The 23433-nt window shown below is 36.9% G+C and overlaps 2 protein-coding genes across 3 annotated transcripts; one reads left to right on the forward strand and one right to left on the reverse strand.

Moving 5' to 3' along the window:
• Window positions 1–1796: 1796 nt before the first annotated feature.
• LOC128212436 (nucleoplasmin-like protein ANO39) lies at window positions 1797–6817 on the reverse strand. Of its 2 annotated transcripts, XM_052917896.1 has the most exons (10): window positions 6789–6817; window positions 5782–5972; window positions 5086–5306; window positions 4379–4475; window positions 4044–4180; window positions 3554–3610; window positions 3018–3113; window positions 2675–2794; window positions 2511–2546; window positions 1797–2008 (listed from the first exon to the last, which is right to left on the reverse strand). In XM_052917896.1, the coding sequence occupies exons 2-8, from the start codon at window positions 5810–5812 to the stop codon at window positions 2675–2677; spliced, it is 759 nt and encodes a 252-aa protein (XP_052773856.1). In that variant the 5' UTR covers window positions 5813–5972; window positions 6789–6817; the 3' UTR covers window positions 1797–2008; window positions 2511–2546. The 2 variants fall into 2 exon arrangements, with proteins under 2 accessions (XP_052773856.1, XP_052773857.1); XM_052917897.1 differs by lacking the exon at window positions 2675–2794.
• On the forward strand, window positions 6173–23377 carry LOC128212435 (nucleotide exchange factor SIL1-like). The gene is made up of 10 exons (XM_052917895.1): window positions 6173–6424; window positions 8489–8657; window positions 9051–9149; window positions 11208–11336; window positions 12197–12294; window positions 13238–13426; window positions 14070–14194; window positions 20191–20452; window positions 21039–21106; window positions 21814–23377. Exons 2-10 carry the CDS (start codon window positions 8504–8506, stop codon window positions 22121–22123), a joined length of 1434 nt encoding a protein of 477 aa, XP_052773855.1. The 5' UTR covers window positions 6173–6424; window positions 8489–8503; the 3' UTR covers window positions 22124–23377.
• The last annotated feature ends 56 nt before the right edge of the window (window positions 23378–23433 follow it).

The raw sequence follows: 23433 nt of genomic DNA on the forward strand, positions 1-23433 counted from the left end.
TGTATTTAAAGCTTTAATATGTATTAATCAAATATATATTCTGTTCGAGAGTTTGATAGGCAGTGATGTTTATACATATAATACACACAATAATACATCAATACACCCCAAACCACAGCCCCACACCGTGGTTAGGTACGCCCCTTTCCACTTATAACATGGAGCTGGATTCAGATTCCGTAAGAAAACAGCAAACAAATTACAATAATAAACGGACTTTCATTTACAAATAAGGCAGTATGGCAACACTTCAGTCGAACGATATATGCCGGAACCCCGTTCAACATTTAAACTAAATGATGGTTTGTTTCACCCAAGTCTTCCGACCCTTCGACATCGCGTATGAATACCGTTATTTCACAGTGTGTGTATACCACGTGATAAATATGCTACGTCGGAAGGCAACATTTAGCTTAAAATAAAGACTTAAATCAAAGATAACTTTTCTTTTACTACACCATTTTAAATAAAACAAAGGGCAGTCTATGCCGCTGAAAGAGCCCCGCCTTTGTTTTATTACCTGTGTTTGATAAGGTGATTAGTTTCATCAAACACTTCGACGAACCGGTTTCCAAAATAATGTTTTGACAGTGCTCCGTCAGACGGCCGTATTGTGAAAAGGTTTGCCAAAGTGTTTTAAGAAACTAAACTCTTAATCGAAATTTAGTAAAAGACCGAAATGCGGGGCTATGTAAGAGGCGTAGACTGCGCTATGTTTCATTTAAAATGGTGAAGAAATAGAGAAGTTATCTTTGTTTAAAGTCTTCCTTCTAAGCAAAATATTGCCTTCCGATGTAGCATTTATGATGCAATTTATCACGTGGTATACACACACCGTTTCATAACACCCTAGTGTTTTACATATTTTAAAGATGTTCACTACACCCCAATATGTAGATGAAATAATATTCAATTATCATTAGCAGCGTCAAAAACATTTGATATGGATTGGAGTCTGCCTTAGTATGCCACAAAAAGTATGCGATTTTAACATAACAGCAAATTTTAAGATTTAACCGTGGTTGTGAGGTCGTTTGGGGATTGCATTTTATTTGACAGATGTATATTAAACCGAACCACAAAAAAACTAATGCTAGAATACCATTCGGAACGCCTCGGTCATTTTCCATCAAAATCGACCTCGGATGAATATGGATGGTTTACCAGGTCAGAAATATTTACATTTAACCTCGATGCAAGTAGATAGTGTAATAATTTCAATTTAGCAGTTAAAACGTTGACTTCAGTCTTGGGAATCTTAATTGTGCCGGCCTACATCCGTCGTCGATTTTGATGGATTTTAAAGTCGAACAACACCCAGACATTGGATACTTTTTTCATTATTCCGAAAAGGACGATCTTAATTTCCCCAGAGTATAAAGTCCGTTTATAAAGTGTCGACTTTACCCTCGTTATTGTTCGAACTTCACTTTGCATTGGTACATTTAAAATCTCGACCCTCTATTGATTTAATACTTTGCAAACATTGACAAAGGGACCATTTAGTCCTAATGTCCGTCATGATAAAAAGTGACGAGCTGTTGGTCAGTTCGACCTACTTCTTAAACGAAAGGCATTTTAAAACAAGATGCAAATTCGATGGCTAAACAACGCCGATTGGTCAATATTAATTCAAATAATTAATGTTAGCCAATAGCATTGCTCTAGTTATGTACAAACTAGCCAAACGGTGAAATTAAATGCTGAAAGTTCTCAGATATGCTCGTTCATGTAGAACTACATATGTAATTAGTTTTCAACCGTCCAAATACGTTTTAAAACGACAAACTCGCCAAGAACTTTTATTCATGTACAAAATGATATATAATGTATATAATGGACGAGTAACACAAAAATAAATATCAAAATATCACTTCATTATAATGGAAATTTTAAATCCAAATCACTGGTTTTAAAAGCAACAGCTATTAGCACTTGTAGTCTCTTGATCAAATGTTTACTTCTTTCCCTTTTTGGTTGCCTTTTTGGCCGCTTTCTTCGGTGAGGTCTGAAGCAAAAAGAACAAATTGAATGTTTCACATTTAAAGGGAAACAATACCTTGCTCAATACGGAAAGAAGAGTGAATCATTCCAACAAATATTGTTGTTTTGAGTGCGCGTTTATTTAACGAGTATGTAAATACCCTTCCATTGATAGTATTCGCTTCACTCTATTTCAAGACTACAAGGAATAACAATTATTTCAATATCTACAGGGGCCGTTTTCATAAACATCTTAGTAAAACAATCGTCTTCATAAAAACTTCCAAACAAAATTTATTTTAAATACTTCCTTTTCAACAAATTTACTCCCATACATTTATTATTTTGACCTTCGTCTTGACCTTTTTCATATTTTTGCTATAAAACTATTTTTATTTTCTTTAAATTTAACTTTGAAAAAAATCACCATTTTTTTCGGCCAGTTCACTTAATTTCAGAGCACCAACTACAATACTGAATTTGGATTAGCAGTTTCAGTAGCAATTTTGGATTAGTTTTAATAATACCTTAGTTGTTTTAAGTCCCTTGCCGCCTTTAGCATCCTGTAAATGATAAAACAGTACATTAAAACAGTGTGTTCTGCATTAATGTGTTTATTCAATGTTGATTTATTCAATTGTGGACAGTGTTAATGAAATCAAGAGCGTGTATATCAAAAACTTATGAAAACCTAGTGTTTGGTCCGTCTTCGTTTAGCTTTTACAATGTGGCGTTCTTTCCCTTTCAAGGTCACCAAAAGGTCTGCCGCTCTTCCAAGTGACCTTGACCTAGAGCGCCGTCTACCAGCATTCTGAAAAGGAAACCGGATTTGCCACAAATGAGGAATATCCGTTATTTTAAAGGAAGTTATTCAACAGTGGCAAAACTGGTTCCCTTTAAATGCTTCATGTTGCCCCAATGTCAACAGATTATTGAATACTGCACTTCAACCTCATTTAAATACAACCCATCCTTTCAGCACCTTAAGTGTTTTTATTTTGCGAGTAGTGTTTTTATGTATGCAAGTACCATACCTTCTTGGCTTTCTTTTTCTTCGCCGGCTCCTCGTCCTCCTCCATGTCTTCCTCATCATCATCATCTTCCTCGTCATCTTCATCATCCTCATCCTCCTGCAGTTCAAATCGGCGTAATAAATAACAAATTACAGTAGGAAAACAAGCCAATAAAATCATAGTTGGTGTTGTAGTTGGTAGTATAATGCGATGGGAGATGTTAAACAAAGCTGTATTTAGATGCATATCATGTAAGGGTATATGATTTTCAAAAATACCAATCCAAAAATAGTTACTGCCACCTATGTCACAAACACACAAACGAAACCATGAGTATCGCAGCAAAGAACCGCATGTCTTTTTTCGAAGTTTCTTACAGATGTGTAAGCTGTGCTTAGTGCATGAACATCATACCATGGCTCGGTTTTTATTCAGCTAGCGGCTCTTCCAGCAATGATCAATACGATGTGCTGTTCACTTTAATGTTGATCCACTATATGTTGGTCGGAACTTTCTAGAGTTACTGATTGTATAAATTAACAAAATTAATGTGATACCTCATCGGACTCCACACTGTCGTCGGCACTAGACATGCTCTCCTCCATCTTTCCTTTCTGAAAGTGTGCAAGACGTTCAAACAGACCGCTGCAAATCGGGGGAGGGGTCATGGAATTAAGGAGCAAAGTACGACACGTAATTTTAGTGATTTCACTTGCCACCCAAAATCAAGTTGACCAATTTCTTATATCCAGGGCGCTCGATACCCCAAAACCCCCTACCAAAACTTTAAACCAAATAAATTTCTGTTTCGAGGGAGGGGCGCAAGTCAAGTTTACACCCCAAAGTTATACCCCCTCTAACATCAAATCCAGGAACCGCCCCTGTTGATATATTTTAGGCTCCCAAGATGTGGCCTACATTAATGCTTTTGAACAACAACGAGACATAAAGGCTGTGACATGTACTACACATTTTTCTTCAAAAAGCTGATGACCGAAGAAATCATCCAAAAACTGCAACTATACCACCCCCACCACCCTTTCTCACCTTGCCCTTCTTGTCAGAGCCCTTCACAGCCTTCCGTTTCCGGGACGACTTAGGGCTCTCCTCTTTCGAAAGGTCGTCCTCCTCGGTCACCTCCAGTGCACTCTCGTCCTGGCTGTCCATCTCCTCGGGAGGAAACTCTACAGTGGAATGAATATAGTTGTATGGACAAAAACTATCACATGTTCAGGTATTTAATATAGTTGAAGGTTTAAATATATGTTAACTAGCACATATACTGCCTGTAATTCAAATATCTTACCAGGGACAATTTCATTCAACTTTTCATACATAAAACTATATGGTCTTTTAAAATATTCCCTGAAAGTGAGACTTACCGACGAGTTGCTGCCCGCCCAGACAGATTGGTCCTGCCCCCTCCACCAGGCGAAATATAACCTTGGTATCGTGCCCGAAACTCACGTCCACATTGCACTAAAATACACAGTATATCTATGGTTAGTGTCATTAATTTTTATTTGCTAAATAATATTAAGTAACATCACTTGAGGTTTTTTATACGAAACGCTCATGAACAAAACGTATTTCGAGAAAACCACAATCGTATTTCTCTGAAAAATGCTTCAGCATTCTCTTCATTAGTTGCATTAGTTCATGCCACTAGCGAGTCCGGTGGGCGCACCCGCTTCCGCCTTCCCCCCCAACAACAACATATAAATAATAAAAAAAATAAAAATAATCAAGTTAACTTTTAATTTCAATAGAGGTGGAAAAAGGGAATTTAAAACGCCCGAAACGCACCATTTTGGACTAGAAATTGTAAACAATGTCCGTGGGGATTCCCCCAAACCCCACATCAATTTAAACCATATGAATTTCGGTTCTCAGGGAGCCCGGGAAGCAAGTCAAAAGGTTCCGTCCCTAAGATGCGCCCCCCCCCCCCCCCTCCACGTCACGTCAAATCTTGAACCCGCCCCTGAATGACACTAGGTAAAATGGTCTTAAGCATTCAAAACCATTGCACAACAAAGTTACGGTAGTAGCATATCTCTTCAAATTTTAATGCAAACAAAACTGAACTCACCATGTCCGACTGTCCCAGCGTCAAAGAGAGGAGCGCCTGTTTTACATCTTTTTTGTCAAAGTTCTTGGTCTCGATTTCCACGAGGTTGCGCTCGCCCTTGACCGCAGAGGAGCCGAGCACGGCGTTCTTGAGGAACAGGGTATGCATCAGGTAATCATCGTCATCGTCTTCCTCTTCAAATGTCCACGTAAAGGTGGGTTTGTCCTTGGTCAGTTCACAACCTGCCGGAAGGATTTGTAACGGTCAAGTGTGTACACACGAAATGAAAAAAAGTAACGAGAATTATTCAAACAGATGTTACAAGTAGTGTACGATATTGCATACACCTGAACGCGACCCGACGTTGGAAGGGCTTCCAGGAAAATTGCACACCATGATTGTGGCTATTAAAATGTAATAATTTACCAATAAAAAGAAGCATGAATTCAGTCGTGAATCCGATTATAAATTAAACAAGAACATTATTTTAATTAAATTAACAGTAATCTTAAATGCCCTTAAAATAAACACGTATAACTGAAATGAAAATCGAAACATTTGATAAGTTATTAATAAAAATAAATTATCAAACACGTGTTCAGTATAAACATTCAATTGTCACACCTGTTCACTGAAAATAATTCCATATCAGGTATGCTGCATGTATTTCGAGTAATTCGATACATGTTGTTTTTTTTCTAAATGATATCTACTAACCCCAGAAATGTTCTTGTGAATCGGTCAGCATGGTGATGTTATTACTTCACTTGGACAGGACCAACTGTACTCCTTTCTCACAACTCACGAAATGGCAGACCACGCTCAATTTCAGCGCTTTTGTTACCCTTTCACGTTTTGCACGAGGAAATCGCTCCAATTTCCCGCGTTTTTATGGTTATTCGAGTAAGCTTTCATTTCATTGGTCAGAAAATAATCTTAATAAAATAGTGTGATAATTGATTAAAACTTAAAAGCAATGCAGACTAATTTCACATAAACTACAAATAATATGAAAAATATTTTTTTATGAAATGATTTTATTGTTCATGGCTATATTTTTTGTCCAATGAAAGGCCAGCACCTATTACGTTTGTTTACACCGGTTTGGATGACGTGTGATTACCAGAGCTGGACACATACTCTTTAAGAATTTGCCTGATGCAATCTAAAGATAATCAGCTATTTTTACGTTTTTTATAACACTTATGCATATGCTTAATACACCGATACATTTCAATAGATAATTTGATTGAAAGAGTGAAGGAGCAGACATTGTTATATAATTTCGCGACATACTTATTTCTCGTACACCTTATTTTTGCTCAAATTGCTGGACGTTGACATCGCCTCCAAGCACAAGGTAAAGTCTGATTGCTTAATTTTATTTTATAGACTCTAGTGTTTATTTTGTTATTTATTCGAAATGACAACTTATCTAGACTATATTGTTTCTAGCCGTTATTCAATAGCTACATGTACATGTATGATAAAATCTAGTCTAAAATTATATACGTGTTATACGGGATTCTTCCAATCCCTAACGTCTAAACGGGAATGTGCAAAAAACGGGGGTGTTTTAAATAAAATAAAATATTGAAATCGTTTAAAGTGAAGTATTTTATGGTTGAAATTGATCATAAAGAGTTATATTCATATTTTACCATGTAAGTGAAATGTTATTTTGCACTAAACAAGCATTTAATGCATTAAAACAAGTTGTTTACCTTTCCAATAAAACGAAAGTTGACTGACACAGAAAACAATTATGCGAAGGGGAACAACTCGATACAATCGTAATAACTCGGCCCTCTCCGACAAAGCTTCGAGATAGACCTCGTTACACAATCATAACAACTCGGCCATAGCTGAAATGTTCCGAGCGATTTAAAACTGTGCCCTGAAGCCTTGCAGGTGCCCTTCATGTATATATCGTTGTGTTTTGACAGAATGAAATGAAGAAAAGCCGTCAAACTCATAATTATAAGTTGGATATTTATTTTTTGTGTACGGAACTTATATAAAATAACATTATCTGGTAATATTTCTTGTTTTTATGATATTTTATAGAGGCTATATGCTTTAACCAGGAATCCTGATCAGAACAACTACCCACTTTTGGTACTTAACAATTTGTACGTGAAGGAATTGCCATATCATAATCTAAAAAAATCCGTCAACGTACAATTATTTGGACTATATTTTACCATGTAAGTGAAAAGTTATTTTGCACAAAACAAAGCATTTAATGCATGAAAACACATTATTTACCTTTCCAATAAAACGAAAGTTGACTGACACAGACAACAATTATGCCAAGCGGAACAACTCGACCCAATCATAATAACTCGGCCACCTCCGACAAGCTTCGAGATAGACCTCGTAAATACAATCGTAACAACTCGGCCATGGCCGAAATGTTCTGGTTGTTTAAAAATTGTGCCCTGAAGCCTTGCAGGTGCCCTTCATGTATATATCGCTATGTTTTGACAGCAAGAAATGAAAAGTCACGTCAAACTCATAATTATTCGTAGGATATGACATTTTTATGTATGGAACTGATATAAAATAACATAATCTGGTAATATTTCTTGTTTTTATGATATTTTTTAGAAGTTAAATGCTTTAACCCAGAATCCCGATCGGATTAACTACCCACTTTTGATACTAAACAATTTGTACGTGAAGGATTTGCCATATCAAAAAACGAAAAAAAAATCCATAATCATACAATTATTTGGACTAGATAAAATCTATAGTTATCTGCCGTTTGTTAATAGTGAAACTCACAGTTGCCTGGATGTTGGAAATACAATATTGTTTTTTTTTGTCAATGAATCCATGCTTGGCATAGTTATATATCATTTCAATCACAAATCAAGCAATAATACAGCAATATAAAAATATGTACTGGATACTAGTAGCTATAATCCAATAAAACAAGCTATTTTTGGATCGTTGCGACAATATCTTTTTGAACTACAAATTTTGCATCAAATCACCAACATACAGGCATCTATCAATTGAGTGATGATTTGTCTGGACGATGGCACAAAAATTCTGACCTTTGTTTTCATTTAGTCACTATGCACCAAAATGTCTTTACAAAGATCGTCAAAAATGGCGATGACCTTACTTCAACAACTCATTTCAACTGTTTTGATACGGTCATAGATGGACTGATGCATTTGCTATGGTTATTGTCGCGCTTCAGGTACCAGTAGCCTTATGGGTCCCGGTTGTCTGTAAATGCACATTTTGCTGATACCTGGGCGCGTTGAGAACTGTAGCAAGATTTTTGCAGATGCTTTAAGCTTTTATCCCTAAGTTGATATAACAGCCTAAAATTTCATTTCAAAGTGGTAAGTCTTCAGACACAAATTTTCTTATATAAGGATATAATTATAGATTAATGATCATTTTTCAGTGTTTTCTTTGCTGTATGGCTGGCCGGCTCTTGAGGTCTCTACAAGTGATGAATGCAATCAGCATGTTCATGTTTGTTGTCGGTGTTCTTCACCTCCTCTGTCACCATGGAAAAGCCCAGGCGGATTCTGGGGCCCTCACTATTGTGCCACAGGATGATCAGGAAAATGGTAAGATATCTTGGTTATTTTATTCTTTTGTTTTTTAAATAAACAGTTAAGGTACATGTAATATAAAACAAAATGTTCAGAACACGAATTTAATTTTCATCTAAGGAATAAGAACATGCTGTTGAGGTTTCCTTTTTTTTCCAAAGGAAAAGGTTGAGTTATTGTCAAAGACTTGGTGTACTAAATATAGATTTAATCCAACCTCATTGGTGTTTGGGATTATTTTTTTAACAATGTTATCGATAGCTCAAAACAGTTCAAGATAATTACATGACTTCGTACACAATCTTACAATGACAGTGCAACTGTATCATGTATAATACTAGTACAAGAAGTCTGAAACTTGCAACCTCTAGGATTCAGATTGCCAGTTGTTCATTTGACCATTTTCAGGAGAAGTGACCCTAGAACCAGAGGATGAGGAACTAGTGGCCAGGGATGTAAACATTGAACCTTTCATGCCAACGAAAGACTGGAAACCAGTTGAAACAGGTACCTTTGAAAAATTATGATGTCACAACTATGACAGACTGCCAACAGTCAAATAGTACTGAAAAGATTGTGGATTGTGTTTCTAAATTCATAATTTAATTTAATGTCTGCAAAATGTCATAAAGAGAATAATAACATAGAAAAAAAATCAACAAGCAATCACAGAAAGCAACATTTTCAAAAGTAAACAACAACAGGGCAACATATTATTTTCTGTGATCACAAGTGAAATCAATTTGGATCAACTGTGTAAAAAGCATAACAGTGTGGCATATTTTTGTGACGTCAATTATTTAATAACCAGGCGTTAACTGACCCAGCATCGGGTGAGTAATCTGGAAAAACAAGTCTCATAGTGCAGGGAAAATAACACGTAACATGTTATTTCATTGAAAAGCATTAAAGAAAGTACATATTTTTAGGGGCAATATTATCTGAAACATATCTGTCTTAACCCTTTAGCACATAAACAAGTGGCCAGATTACACCTCTCAGTCAATAGCCAACTTACTGATAAGCAGTCCTTATCTGTATAGGTACTTTTCAGATTTAAAAATGAGCAAATGAATATAGCAGTATGACCTTAAAATCAATATTACTCTAAATAATTGTGTCCAAATCTTTTTAATGTGAATACATTTTTTATAGATAATTAAATTATCTAATAAATGGTGTCAATGATGAAATATAAAATTATTTTATTTCATCTGTGAATGCATTTCCAAGATGGAATTGTAACATTTCTTTGAAATGTCATAATTGCATTAAATCAAAGGGTAATCAAATGCTGTGATTGATCTAAATTTTATTACCCCTATCATAAAAAGACCCATCTGGATTAAAAAGCCGACAATTGATGTTCTTGTGTATAATACACAGAAATATGGCAGGAATATCTGGTGTCATCCAGCTGAGGGATCCAGTCCAGGGTGTCTGTTTAACTTTATTACCCCCTCACTAAATTGTTTACAAAAAGAAAGCCGATTAATGTTTTTCCAGTATGAATAAAAAGATCTAGATCATCCAAAACGCTTGCACAAATGTGTTTACCTGACCTATTTTAGGGCCGTAACATGCTGGACATCTATCAGCTTCATTTTCTCAGCTACTAATTGTTTCTATTGTTTGTAAACAAAATATTACCTTTAAATAAATATAATCTCTATTGTTTTAATGTTAAACTGAACTGACGTAATTTATTTAATGATTTACGCATCAATGAATTTGGGGGATTTTCCATACAGTACTCGGCTCTTGGTCTTATAACGTCACAATGGGATATCCCACCTTCGATTGGGAGTATAAATACCTTCTCATTTTAGCAGACGATATTTTCAAGGGAAAATCAATACACAAAAGGTTTAACTTTAATTTTATAAACATGCGGGATATTGTTTACAAAAAGAAAGATGCAAAATTGAAATATTGAAATGACTCTATTGAAATATGCGGGCCATGCGTAAACATCCAGTAATGGGTACGATCGGCCAGATGCGTATATATCTGCTAATGAGCTATGTCGGCCTATCTCGTATACATGCGCTAAAGGGTTAAAATTTGAGGTAATCAAATCATACAAATATGCTTACAAATCGCCTTAAAATGCACCAAATTGCATGTAGGTTTTTTCTTTTTTCATTGAAGAATGGACATCCCTAACAAGCAGTGGTCGAAATTAGCACAAGCCCGCAAGCCCTTCACTGGTAAAATGTCTTCCGGGCTTGCTCAAATTCTAAATTTTATATTGCAGGGCTTGTTCAAAAATAAGATTCCATGCAATAGTATAAGAATTCGGGCTTGTTTATCCGAAAGTCTAATTTTGATGACTGAACAAGCCTGTTGCTTTCTAAATTTTGCCTGTTAAAACAAAAAAATTGAGAACTCTGGGCATATTTATTATGTTTACTAAGAAATCTCACTTTCAGACAGTTGCAAACTGTTATATCGTGAACTTTAAGACCAAATGCTGTCCTGTTCAGGTTTGACAATTGACTGATGCTTGCTTTTCTCTGATATAGTGAATATGCTCATTCGAGAACAAAATAATGTTTTGTTTAGGTCAGTCTATACCCGCCGGCTTGCATGTTCGTATGAACCTTCAGACTGGAGAACGTGAGGCTAAACTGTTGGATGGACACACAGACAAACAGGCGGAGGTCCACTATGGGATGGATGGTGATAGGGAAGGTAAGGATTTAAAGGGCTTTATTTAAAGTCTAAAGAATGATCATTGAAGATTCTTAAATATAACAGGTTTTAATTTCATTAAACAATTTAGATGAACATTGAGCAGTAAAATACTAGCTGTATCATTCAACTTAGCCATAAAGTGCAGGTGTCATTTTTTGTTATTTAAGTATAGATTTGAAAGTATTGAACTTAAGCCATTGTTCTCAATAAGAACCTGCCGCTGGCCAAAATGGACAGCTTTAACGGCAATTGGGTTGGTTCAAATCTGAAAAAATAAACGAATTTTAAGTAAAATAAGTAGTAGCTGTTGGGTAACTTTACTATTTTAGATGGTACAACCGAAACTTATTGAGAACCCTGTAAGCTCAAATTTAACAATTTAAGATTAAAAAAGAAGTTGAGGAAACGAAATGGAGTAACATTTTGCCATCTGTGACGTTCCTACAGATTTAAGATTTAGGAAGGAACAACTACTGAAGATGCAGTGTTTTTTTGATCAATGGGGGCTGAAATTTGGCTCAATTCCCAATACCAAAGCATAAAAAATTTCCCTAATTATTTAAGGCCTTATGAAAGAAACCAATTTAATTTAAACAAAGTGAGCATGAAAAACATGGTATTTCTACCTTATGAGAAAGGAAGATCATAGTAAATCTTTTAGCATTCACCAATTATTTAATATGTTTGCGCTTTCAGCTATTAAATACACAGTTACAATTGTGTTATCAGTAATTAATATTTTCCATAAATGCATTATTTAGTAAGTAGTTAAACGTTTATCAGTCAAAATTGATGTGTGTTATACATGTGTATGTATTGATTTTGAATAAGAGTGTCACTTTAACCAAATGTTACAGGCAAGATGAATCTCGACCACAGACAACTTTCGATGAATGAACTGAAAAGAGCCCTCAAAGACTTCAAGACCACAGAGCTTGATGATACAGACCTGAAGGTACAAATTTGACCTCTATCCTGGAACAAATTAAACATCGTAACAGTTTTCCTATTACAAAGGCATATACCTTTGTGTCAAAACTGGGAAACTAATGTTAGATATTATTTGTATGGTGTTTGGAATCAATATTTGGTTTTAATGTTTGTTCGCAAGCTGTTGTAAATATGGAGGCAACATTTAATAACACAAGCTATTGTCAATAATACCTTAAATAAGAATATTAGACATCAAGTTTTGACTATAAGACTACAAACAATAAGTAAATATACTTTTTGCATAGCTTTTTTCTTTTCTCAACAATACTTCGTTTACTCACTATCTTACTCAACTTTATGTAGCGGTGTACAGCCTAGCATGACTGAAAATAATACATTTGTTTATCTTTAAAAAATCGTGTTCTCTCATAATTAAAATACATTTTTGGTCAATACCGCAGTAATTTGATGAAAGTTGATTTAGAGCAAGAGATTTACTTGAGCAATTTCTCAGAAACATTTAGTTTTACTGAACAGATTTTGCTTGTTTTATGACCTTATGAAGAAATTAAAAAACAACAACATTTGGTTAAAATATTACAGCGTATTTAAAAAACAAATCAAAACAGATGTTTTTTGTTTGTTTTTTGGTATTTGGGGAATATGACTTGTATTTTTTTTTGTCATTAGGAATTATATTCAACATTTGGGGAAAAAACAATACTGTTAGGCATTGGGAATATAACAAAATATTAGCTATAAAAATCTCTGGAAATAAAAATGACCTTCAAATTACGAAATAATCAGAATGTTTTGTCTTTACCATTATAATATTCACAGGATTTTAAGTGCACTAAGTTGAGTAAAAGCATGAGAATGTTCTTAAGAATGGAGCCTGGTACCGATTTCATTTACAACGTTAAAGTCACAAGAGGGTGTTGTGCACATGATGTTATTTCTTATAGAGGGAGGATGAGGTCAAGATGAAATTCCGCTCCTACAAAGAGCTCCAGGCTGACTTCAAGGCGATGAACATGGACATACAGACAGATGGTGAGATTTTGACAGGCCTGGTGGAGCGGCTCATCCACCCAGAGACGCCACATGATGATTTGATAGCTATTCTGAAGGATTTTGAGTATTATCTGCATCAGGTGTGTACATCAGACTTTTTTATTTCATTGCATGATAAGTTTAATACCTACTAGTAACTTGATCAATAATGATCTACCCGTAGTTGTACTGTTTTGAAAGACAAAACGCATTGTTATTTCAAGAAACTAGAATTTCTCCTAGATAAAAAGCAATTTTTCATTCAATTCATTTCTTATTTGAGTTGTTTTGTCCGAACGTGTTTTAATTGTCAATAGATAACTGTTTGATCAGAATATGACTTTAAAAGACATTTTACTGCCAATTGTCTTTAATACTTCAATAATCATTCAGACAGATGGAACATGTATATACTTTTCTGGCATGAAAGGGTCTACCTTTTCATTGGGCGTTAGCTCCAGTGAGAGTTTGCATCATGTTAGGAGGCATAGTGCACAGACATAATGTAACCATAATTTAGACTTACCCTGGTTCTTTAATGTGTGCAAACACAAAGCATTGTCACACTGACACCTGTTTAATGTCCCTCCTTGAAGATGATTAGTTTTTTATGGTAAGGCAGAGAATCAAACCTGTCAACCTTGGCTTGGGTTCAAAGTAGTGTGTTACCACTAGATCATAGGTCCACATGTATATCGGTGTAGTCCCTACATCATCAGTACATGTATGTATTTATACTTTCAGATTGACAATGGAGTGATGTTTATGGACCTTGGGGGATGGCCATACCTCTTAAAGCTGCTCAACAGAACAAATGATGAGGAAATACAGATAGAAACAGCCCTTGTACTGGGGGCATCCATGTCTAGGTGGGTGTAAGATATACAGACTGTTAGAAACAGCCCTTGTACTGGGGGCATCCATGTCTTGGTGGGGTTTAGATATACAGAAAGTTAGAAACAGCCCTTGTACTGGGGGCATCCATGTCTAGGTGGGTGTAAGATATACAGAAAGTTAGAAACAGCCCTTGTACTGGGGGCATCCATGTCTAGGTGGGGTTTAGATATACAGAAAGTTAGAAACAGCCCTTGTACTGGGGGCATCCATGTCTAGGTGGGTGTAAGATATACAGAAAGTTAGAAACAGCCCTTGTACTGGGGGCATCCATGTCTAGGTGGGTGTAAGATATACAGAAAGTTAGAAACAGCCCTTGTACTGGGGGCATCCATGTCTAGGTGGGGTTTAGATATACAGAAAGTTAGAAACAGCCCTTGTACTGGGGGCATCCATGTCTAGGTGGGGTTTAGATATACAGAAAGTTAGAAACACCCCTTGTACTGGGGGCATCCATGTCTAGGTGGGTGTAAGATATACAGACTGTTAGAAACACCCCTTGTACTGGGGGCATCCATGTCTAGGTGGGTGTAAGATATACAGACTGTTAGAAACACCCCTTGTACTGGGGGCATCCATGTCTAGGTGGGTGTAAGATATACAGAAAGTTAGAAACAGCCCTTGTACTGGGGGCATCCATGTCTTGGTGGGGTTTAGATATACAGAAAGTTAGAAACAGCCCTTGTACTGGGGGCATCCATGTCTAGGTGGGTGTAAGATATACAGAAAGTTAGAAACAGCCCTTGTACTGGGGGCATCCATGTCTTGGTGGGTGTTAGATATACAGAAAGTTAGAAACACCCCTTGTACTGGGGGCATCCATGTCTAGGTGGGTGTAAGATATACAGACTGTTAGAAACAGCCCTTGTACTGGGGGCATCCATGTCTAGGTGGGGTTTAGATATACAGAAAGTTAGAAACACCCCTTGTACTGGGGGCATCCATGTCTAGGTGGGTGTAAGATATACAGACTGTTAGAAACACCCCTTGTACTGGGGGCATCCATGTCTAGGTGGGTGTAAGATATACAGACTGTTAGAAACACCCCTTGTACTGGGGGCATCCATGTCTTGGTGGGGTTTAGATATACAGAAAGTTAGAAACAGCCCTTGTACTGGGGGCATCCATGTCTTGGTGGGGTTTAGATATACAGAAAGTTAGAAACAGCCCTTGTACTGGGGGCATCCATGTCTTGGTGGGGTTTAGATATACAGAAAGTTAGAAACAGCCCTTGTACTGGGGGCATCCATGTCTAGGTGGGTGTAAGATATACAGACTGTTAGAAACAGCCCTTGTACTGGGGGCATCCATGTCTTGGTGGGGTTTAGATATACAGAAAGTTAGAAACAGCCCTTGTACTGGGGGCAACCATGTCTTGGTGGGGTTTAGATATACAGAAAGTTAGAAACAGCCCTTGTTCTGGGGGCATCCATGTCTAGGTGGGTGTAAGATATACAGAAAGTTAGAAACAGCCCTTGTACTGGGGGCATCCATGTCTTGGTGGGGTTTGGATATACAGAAAGTTAGAAACAGCCCTTGTTCTGGGGGCATCCATGTCTAGGTGGGTGTAAGATATACAGAAAGTTAGAAACAGCCCTTGTACTGGGGGCAACCATGAATTGGTGGGGTTTAGATATACAGAAAGTTAGAAACAGCCCTTGTTCTGGGGGCATCCATGTCTAGGTGGGTGTAAGATATACAGAAAGTTAGAAACAGCCCTTGTACTGGGGGCAACCATGAATTGGTGGGGTTTAGATATACAGAAAGTTAGAAACAGCCCTTGTTCTGGGGGCATCCATGTCTAGGTGGGTGTAAGATATACAGAATGTTAGAAACAGCCCTTGTACTGGGGGCATCCATGTCTTGGTGGGGTTTAGATATACAGAAAGTTAGAAACAGCCCTTGTACTGGGGGCATCCATGTCTTGGTGGGTGTAAGATATACAGGAAGTTAGAAACAGCCCTTGTTCTGGGGGCATCCATGTCTTGGTGGGGTTTGGATATACAGAAAGTTAGAAACAGCCCTTGTTCTGGGGGCATCCATGTCTAGGTGGGTGTAAGATATACAGAAAGTTAGAAACAGCCCTTGTACTGGGGGCAACCATGAATTGGTGGGGTTTAGATATACAGGAAGTTAGAAACAGCCCTTGTTCTGGGGGCATCCATGTCTTGGTGGGGTTTGGATATACAGAAAGTTAGAAACAGCCCTTGTTCTGGGGGCATCCATGTCTAGGTGGGTGTAAGATATACAGAAAGTTAGAAACAGACCTTGTACTGGGGGCATCCATGTCTTGGTGGGGTTTAGATATACAGAAAGTTAGAAACAGCCCTTGTACTGGGGGCATCCATGTCTAGGTGGGGTTTAGATATACAGAAAGTTAGAAACAGCCATTGTACTGGGGGCAAGACATGTCTTGGTGGGGTTTAGATATACACAAAGTTAGAAACAGCCCTTGTACTGGGGGCATCCATGTCTTGGTGGGGTTTAGATATACAGAAAGTTAGAAACAGCCCTTGTACTGGGGGCATCCATGTCTAGGTGGGGTTTAGATATACAGAAAGTTAGAAACAGCCCTTGTACTGGGGGCATCCATGTCTTGGTGGGGTTTAGATATACAGAAAGTTAGAAACAGCCCTTGTACTGGGGGCAAGACATGTCTAGGTGGGTGTAAGATATACAGAAAGTTAGAAACAGCCCTTGTACTGGGGGCAAGACATGTCTAGGTGGGTGTAAGATATACAGAAAGTTAGAAACAGCCCTTGTACTGGGGGCATCCATGTCTTGGTGGGGTTTAGATATACAGAAAGTTAGAAACAGCCCTTGTACTGGGGGCAACCATGAATTGGTGGGGTTTAGATATACAGAAAGTTAGAAACAGCCCTTGTACTGGGGGCATCCATGTCTTGGTGGGGTTTAGATATACAGAAAGTTAGAAACAGCCCTTGTACTGGGGGCATCCATGTCTTGGTGGGGTTTAGATATACAGAAAGTTAGAAACAGCCCTTGTACTGGGGGCATCCATGTCTTGGTGGGGTTTAGATATACAGAAAGTTAGAAACAGCCCTTGTACTGGGGGCAAGACATGTCTTGGTGGGGTTTAGATATACAGACTGTTAGAAACAGCCCTTGTACTGGGGGCATCCATGTCTTGGTGGGGTTTAGATATACAGACTGTTAGAAACAGCCCTTGTTCTGGGGGCATCCATGTCTAGGTGGGTGTAAGATATACAGACTGTTAGAAACAGCCCTTGTACTGGGGGCATCCATGTCTAGGTGGGTGTAAGATATACAGACTGTTAGAAACAGCCCTTGTACTGGGGGCATCCATGTCTTGGTGGGGTTTAGATATACAGACTGTTAGAAACAGCCCTTGTTCTGGGGGCATCCATGTCTAGGTGGGTGTAAGATATACAGACTGTTAGAAACAGCCCTTGTACTGGGGGCATCCATGTCTAGGTGGGGTTTAGATATACAGAAAGTTAGAAACAGCCCTTGTACTGGGGGCAACCATGAATTGGTGGGGTTTAGATATACAGAAAGTTAGAAACAGCCCTTGTACTGGGGGCATCCATGTCTTGGTGGGGTTTAGATATACAGAAAGTTAGAAACAGCCCTTGTACTGGGGGCAACCATGAATTGGTGGGGTTTAGATATACAGAAAGTTAGAAACAGCCCTTGTACTGGGGGCAAGACATGTCTAGGTGGGTGTAAGATATACAGACTGTTAGAAACAGCCCTTGTACTGGGGGCATCCATGTCTTGGTGGGGTTTAGATATACAGAAAGTTAGAAACAGCCCTTGTACTGGGGGCAACCATGTCTTGGTGGGTGTAAGATATACAGACTGTTAGAAACAGCCCTTGTACTGGGGGCATCCATGTCTTGGTGGGGTTTAGATATACAGAAAGTTAGAAACAGCCCTTGTACTGGGGGCAAGACATGTCTAGGTGGGTGTAAGATATACAGACTGTTAGAAACAGCCCTTGTACTGGGGGCATCCATGTCTTGGTGGGGTTTAGATATACAGAAAGTTAGAAACAGCCCTTGTACTGGGGGCATCCATGTCTTGGTGGGGTTTAGATATACAGACTGTTAGAAACAGCCCTTGTACTGGGGGCATCCATGTCTTGGTGGGGTTTAGATATACAGACTGTTAGAAACAGCCCTTGTACTGGGGGCATCCATGTCTAGGTGGGGTTTAGATATACAGAAAGTTAGAAACAGCCCTTGTTCTGGGGGCATCCATGTCTTGGTGGGGTTTAGATATACACAAAGTTAGAAACAGACCTTGTACTGGGGGCATCCATGTCTTGGTGGGGTTTAGATATACAGAAAGTTAGAAACAGCCCTTGTACTGGGGGCATCCATGTCTTGGTGGGGTTTAGATATACAGAAAGTTAGAAACAGCCCTTGTACTGGGGGCATCCATGTCTTGGTTGGGTTTAGATATACAGAAAGTTAGAAACAGCCCTTGTACTGGGGGCATCCATGTCTAGGTGGGGTTTAGATATACAGAAAGTTAGAAACAGCCCTTGTTCTGGGGGCATCCATGTCTTGGTGGGGTTTAGATATACACAAAGTTAGAAACAGACCTTGTACTGGGGGCATCCATGTCTAGGTGGGGTTTAGATATACAGAAAGTTAGAAACAGCCCTTGTACTGGGGGCAACCATGAATTGGTGGGGTTTAGATATACAGAAAGTTAGAAACAGCCCTTGTACTGGGGGCATCCATGTCTTGGTGGGGTTTAGATATACAGAAAGTTAGAAACAGCCCTTGTACTGGGGGCATCCATGTCTTGGTTGATGCTAGATATACAACTGTATCAGAATATAAAAAGCCTCAATTTTTGAAGCAATTTAGTGCCAGTCTATACTTTCTTTGAATGAATTATCTCCAAATTATCAGATAAAATTAAGAGATTATAATTCTCCCACCTCAGATAAGTAGATCCAATAATTTAACCATGCTAGATATTCTTATCTTGCCCACGGGGAAGATAAAATGCCTGTATGGAACTCCTTTTTAATGGTTACCACATTATAATAACCTCCCTTGTTGAAAACTAGCATCAAGGAAATCTTGTCTTATGGTAATATTTAGAACGCTAATTAATTATTTCTGGCTTCAAATGTCACCATAAAACAGTTTTCACGCATCATTCAAGAAATAATGCTTCATTCTCTTTAGAACTATTTAAAAAGACCGATTTGACTATTAACATATTCTGAATCACTGCGCAAATATCTATGACAACCACGTGCTATCACATATCCATACGCAATTATTTTCACTAAGCACAAAAGAGTTCCAGCAAAAATACATTTTTACTTAATTTTGTTTAACTGAGGTGGGAGAAAAAGCATCTACCATAGCCGCTCGTGTAATCCCGTGTAATCCCGACCCTCGCGCAGGGTGTTTTACGGAAACTCGGTAAACCTCGTTTCCGCAAAACTCCCTTACACTCTCGGCCATGGAAGATACTTATATTCCTAATTGGGATAATCTAATTTCTAATTTGGAGATTCTTAGTCCCATTTGGGCTAAATGAGCCCTGAATCATGTATCTTGTTATAAGAAGATACTATGTGCCAGTATGTGGTAATTAGGACTTTGTATCACTTAATTATGACTTTCGATCTCCTAATAAGGAAGTGATAGGTTCTCCTGTTTTGCATAAAAAATGAATGAATGAGAACTGGTATTGTCTATTTATTGAGCGCACCATTACTGTTCATATCAAAACCATTCAGTGCCTTTTGATGCCAGATTTCAATATTAAACCTGTCCATAACTTCTACATGTTAAAGTTAAACTCTCTGGGAATGAATAGGAGAGAATAAAAAAATTAAAGAATAATCAGTCAATGATATCTAAGAGTAAGATTTTATTGAAAGGGTTTTGAAAACAATAACAAAAATCTCATTTTAGTTTCTTTATTATGAAACTGAAACAAAGTTTATTGATTCTAGCAATCCAAAAGTCCAGATAAGGGCGCTAGAGGCGGGAACTCTGGAACTGCTTGTGCGTCTTCTTTCAACGCAGCCATCCATTCAGCTACGTCGTAAACTTCTGTTTGCCCTAGCTGCACAATGTCGACAATTTCCATTTGCCCAACGTCGATTGCTGGAGCTGGGAGGATTGCAAGCTTTAAATGCAATTTTTGACGAGGCAGGGACAGAAAAATTACGTGTGAAAGCTGTTAGCTTCCTGAATGACCTGTTAATTGAAAGGGTACTTATTGCTTTCATTTTATTTGTGAAAAACTAGGTTGCTAGTTTGTTTTTTATAAAGAAAAAGCATTTAGTTTTTGTATCTCTCATGAAGCATTGGAAACACATAGAGATTACTTTGTCCATTGTCCCCATTTTTGTCATACTTTTGTTTCCAGTCATTAACTTCTGAACAACTTGTAGATGAGACTTTAAACTTTGTATTCACATTGGTCATACATGTAGTCAGTAGATGACCCAATTGAGTTAAGGGTCAGTAGGTCATCGTGACCATTACTAGATATTATTATGAGCACATCTACTTTGTGGAATTCTGGTTGTCATTGCCTTGCATTTTAAGTGTAATTATCGTTACAAACTTATTATGTTTACTTTACAAAAAAATATTTGGATGGCATTTAGAATACTTTGAGCCATTTCAGCAAAATATATACTAGGAGTAATACTCCTAGTATATATTTTGCTGAAATTGCTCATGTGAGAAAAATCATATCAATTAAGAATATATTATAAGATAGGTCTGATATATCTTAAAGAGAATATAAAAATTATAAAATGCTATATGACTGTTTTGTGTGCCATTTTAGGTTTTGACAGAGAAAAACTTAAATCCAGATTTATCAACAGAAGTGGAAAAGGTGAAACAGTACAAAGAGTAAGTTTAAACATTTTTACTTTATGGAAACACATGTGCATGTATATTTAGCATGTGCATGCATTTGTGGGGTTTATAATACAACCTACATTTTCAGCCAATGAGATTGCAGATAGGCAATCATTAAGTACTAGGCTTAATCATTAAGAATTTCAACTTCGCCAATGAGGTAGTATTCTAAACCAGATGGCCTAAAGTAATATTTTAATGATGAAGGGCTTGTTCGCTTGCTCACTCTGCCCATTCTTAATCATTAAATGTTACTTCATGTCATCTATTACACAGATCATTTATTCTTGTAATTGGTTTTATATGGAAGATTTAAATCAAAGTGCTTGTCAGAGAAAGGGTTTTATTGTTAAATGACTTATGATTAATTTCTCACTTTTGTAAACTGTGCTCTCTGCTTGCTTCATTTCTTTAAATTCTCCTAAAAGTTCTTACGGAACTGAGTTCACCATTTTACCTGGCCTAAGATGTGACAAATTATCTTCGGAAAAGACAACAACTTTTTTTGACATTAAGATCCCCTGAACAACATCAACCAATTCAAAATGAATCAGTTCTGATTATGAAATTGACAATTAAAATGTTCTTTTCCATTATATCCAATAATAGCTGTTTGTAGTTGTTTGTTTGATTTTTAATCAATACATTCATTCATTTAAAAATTGATTCATTTCTGATTGACAAACTATGCTTTTCAGAGTTGAGCTGGAAAAGGCTATGGTAGAAGGAGGCTGGTGTGAACAACTACCAACCTTGCTCAGCTTCTCAGACCATGAGAGTCGGGAGCATGTGATCATTGCCATGACAACACTGGCCACGCCCTGTAGAGACACATTCACAAGAGACATCAAAACACTACAAAAACTCAATAAAGAGTATACAAAATTAGCTTTAGAAGATGAAGATGGTGTTGAGGATAGTTATTTCAATACACATGCTGAGTTGATACAAACATTACTTACAAAATTGTTTGGAACAGATACTAGAATAAAGAAAGATGAGTTATAATGATCAACATTTAACTAGTAGGTTATTGTACATAATGCTTTAATAAGATAAAAAAATTTGCAAGGGTTTTATTTTTCTCTTATGCTTTTCCTTTCATTGAAATTGTGTGTTCAAAATTTTGTGTTTAAACTATAAACTATTGTGTATACAGAAGTGATTCATGTCATCATTGCTTCTTAAAAACAATATCTTACATAAGTAAGATCAAAACACAGTCAAGTAAAATGACGTCACAAATGTTCCAGAAAAGAAAAAATCCACCGTAAAAACATTCATTACTGTATTTGGAAAAACCATGGGGTAAGAGATTGATAATTTATATTTAACATTTGATATTTAATGTTTGATGATTCTGCATACTTTTTCTGACCAATTTAGGGCTGAAATTCGGCCATGCTGAAAATCTTGTTCCCAATTGTGAAAATAAAATTCCTAATTTTATGTTATGTTTTTTTAAATTTCATTTGTTATTCAGAAATTGGCCCCAAAATCATTTTATGTAAAGGTGGATGTTTTTTATTAAAACAAACTTAAATTATATTATTTTGTATTTTTGTATATTTTAAAGCATTCTTGTTCATTTTTATAGGCAAAAATGAAATTCCCAATTTAAGGCAAAATGAGACATTTTTTCCAATCAGAATGACCCCTGCCCAATTTCAGAAATGGTGAAAAAACACTGCAATAAAGTGCTTACAGAACAAGAGCTTGTTTTTTTTTATGAGCAGAAAGCAGATGTAACTTACAATTAATGTTAGGATTATACATGTTGGTGAGTTTTGAATATCTGAAAAATGATTATGGATTGTTTTTATATTTTTTTTAATGATTTTACTTTAAAGAAAAAATAATTATTAAACATGTATTAATTAAACATGTATCTTGTAAAAATGTGAAAAAAATGCCTGTTGGAATCATATAGGTGGTTTATTTGACATTCCAGGGCAGAGGGGGCATTATAGGTTTTTGTAATTCATTTGAATTATTTCTATTTTTCACGTATGATATTTGTTTATGCAGAGATCGTTTGTTTTGGATTTGCATGCAGAACTTAAAACTATTTTAATTCCTTGAAATAACCATGGTTTCAATGTTCGTATAGCAATAATTTGCATAACAAAAGTTTTTCTGATGTTGATTTATCCATTATGCATTGTTAAAGACAGTAAAGTACGTTTAGTTTTTGTGTACAAGCGACAGATTCTGAGATTTACAAACTGTGTGTATTTAATTATGTGGATGAAAAATGAAAAAATACAATGTGTTCTTAATTTTCAATGGTATTTAGTCATCATCAGTATAGATAAGTG

The sequence above is a fragment of the Mya arenaria genome, chromosome 12 (assembly GCF_026914265.1).
Source record: "Mya arenaria isolate MELC-2E11 chromosome 12, ASM2691426v1".
NCBI lineage: Eukaryota > Metazoa > Mollusca > Bivalvia > Myida > Myidae > Mya > Mya arenaria.

What these genes read in the sequence shown, in the direction of transcription:
- LOC128212436 (XM_052917896.1), bottom strand. Translation starts at nt 5,812, where the DNA reads ATGCTGACCGATTCACAAGAACATTTCTGGG. An exon ending in CGCTGGGACAGTCGGACATG is followed by an intron (nt 4,476 to 5,085) that starts GTGAGTTCAGTT and finishes TGTGTATTTTAG; the next exon opens with TGCAATGTGGACGTGAGTTT. An exon ending in AGAAAAAGAAAGCCAAGAAG is followed by an intron (nt 2,795 to 3,017) that starts GTATGGTACTTG and finishes TTTCCTTTTCAG; the next exon opens with AATGCTGGTAGACGGCGCTC.
- LOC128212435 (XM_052917895.1), top strand. Translation starts at nt 8,504, where the DNA reads ATGGCTGGCCGGCTCTTGAGGTCTCTACAAGTGATGAATGCAATCAGC. An exon ending in TTGATGATACAGACCTGAAG is followed by an intron (nt 12,295 to 13,237) that starts GTACAAATTTGA and finishes TATTTCTTATAG; the next exon opens with AGGGAGGATGAGGTCAAGAT. An exon ending in CTGGGGGCATCCATGTCTAG is followed by an intron (nt 14,195 to 20,190) that starts GTGGGTGTAAGA and finishes TATTGATTCTAG; the next exon opens with CAATCCAAAAGTCCAGATAA.